General features: G+C 37.9%; 1 protein-coding gene across 1 annotated transcript in view; it reads left to right on the top strand.

Moving 5' to 3' along the window:
• The first annotated feature begins 342 nt into the window (after positions 1–342).
• Positions 343–809, top strand: part of KMO (kynurenine 3-monooxygenase) — a 21,551-nt gene continuing 21,084 nt past the window's right edge. The window contains exon 1 of the mRNA XM_015812327.1: positions 343–560. Within this exon, the coding sequence (XP_015667813.1) occupies positions 507–560 (54 nt within the window). The 5' untranslated portion in view covers positions 343–506. The remainder of the gene's footprint in view (positions 561–809) is intronic.

Here is an 809-nt window from a genome sequence, read left to right as displayed (position 1 = left end):
TGTATTTATGATTGTTGCAGTGTCTTGGGGCCATGTGATCACCTCTTGTGATCTTCTGACAAGCAAAGTGATTGGGGAACCCACTTAACAACTGCACTACTAACTTAACAATTGCAGTGATTCATAACAACTGTGGCAAGAAAGACTGTAAAATGGGGCAAAACTCACTTAACTGTCTTGCTTAGCAATAGAAATTTTGAGTTCAATTGTGGTTGTAAGGTGAGGATTACCTGTATAGGCAACAGATACCCAAGTTCAGATTCAAATGTCTTGACTTGGAGGCAGTGGGGAAGGGGTAACCTATCATTCTACTGCTGGAAGTTTTATTACAGAATGAGCAACCGAAGAAGAACTGATGTCAAAATGTCACCTGCTTCAGCAAAATCTGGTTGGTCATAGAACTGGACGGAGCCTCCTCTTTCCCCTCCCTTCCAAAAGATTTTCTGCTGAATGCAAGAAGAGGGTACAGACTCTCTCTGCCTAGTCAAAGGAGAGACATTCAAACCATGGATTCTCCTAATACACAGAGAAAAAAAGTATCTATTGTTGGGGGAGGATTGGTAAGATCTTTTAAAATATTATAAAAATATAAATTTTTTATTATGGTCACTGAGCAGAATTGCAAACCATTTCTTAATCATCGTTGCTAGGTGTTGAATAGTGGCTATTTTTTGTATTTGAATGAAACAGGAAATCTTCTAACAAGGTCTTCTATTTGAAACAGAAAATGTTTAAGCCTTTAAGTGGGCTTTAGTGTGAAATGTAAACATCTGTTTAAGCTGAAAATAGCTGCACATTCTGTGATGATA

Source organism: Protobothrops mucrosquamatus, unplaced genomic scaffold (assembly GCF_001527695.2).
Source record: "Protobothrops mucrosquamatus isolate PMUCROS unplaced genomic scaffold, P.Mucros_1.0 scaffold78, whole genome shotgun sequence".
NCBI lineage: Eukaryota > Metazoa > Chordata > Lepidosauria > Squamata > Viperidae > Protobothrops > Protobothrops mucrosquamatus.
The sequence above is the reverse complement of the archived record's forward strand: the minus strand, read 5'-3'. Positions and strand labels throughout refer to the sequence as shown.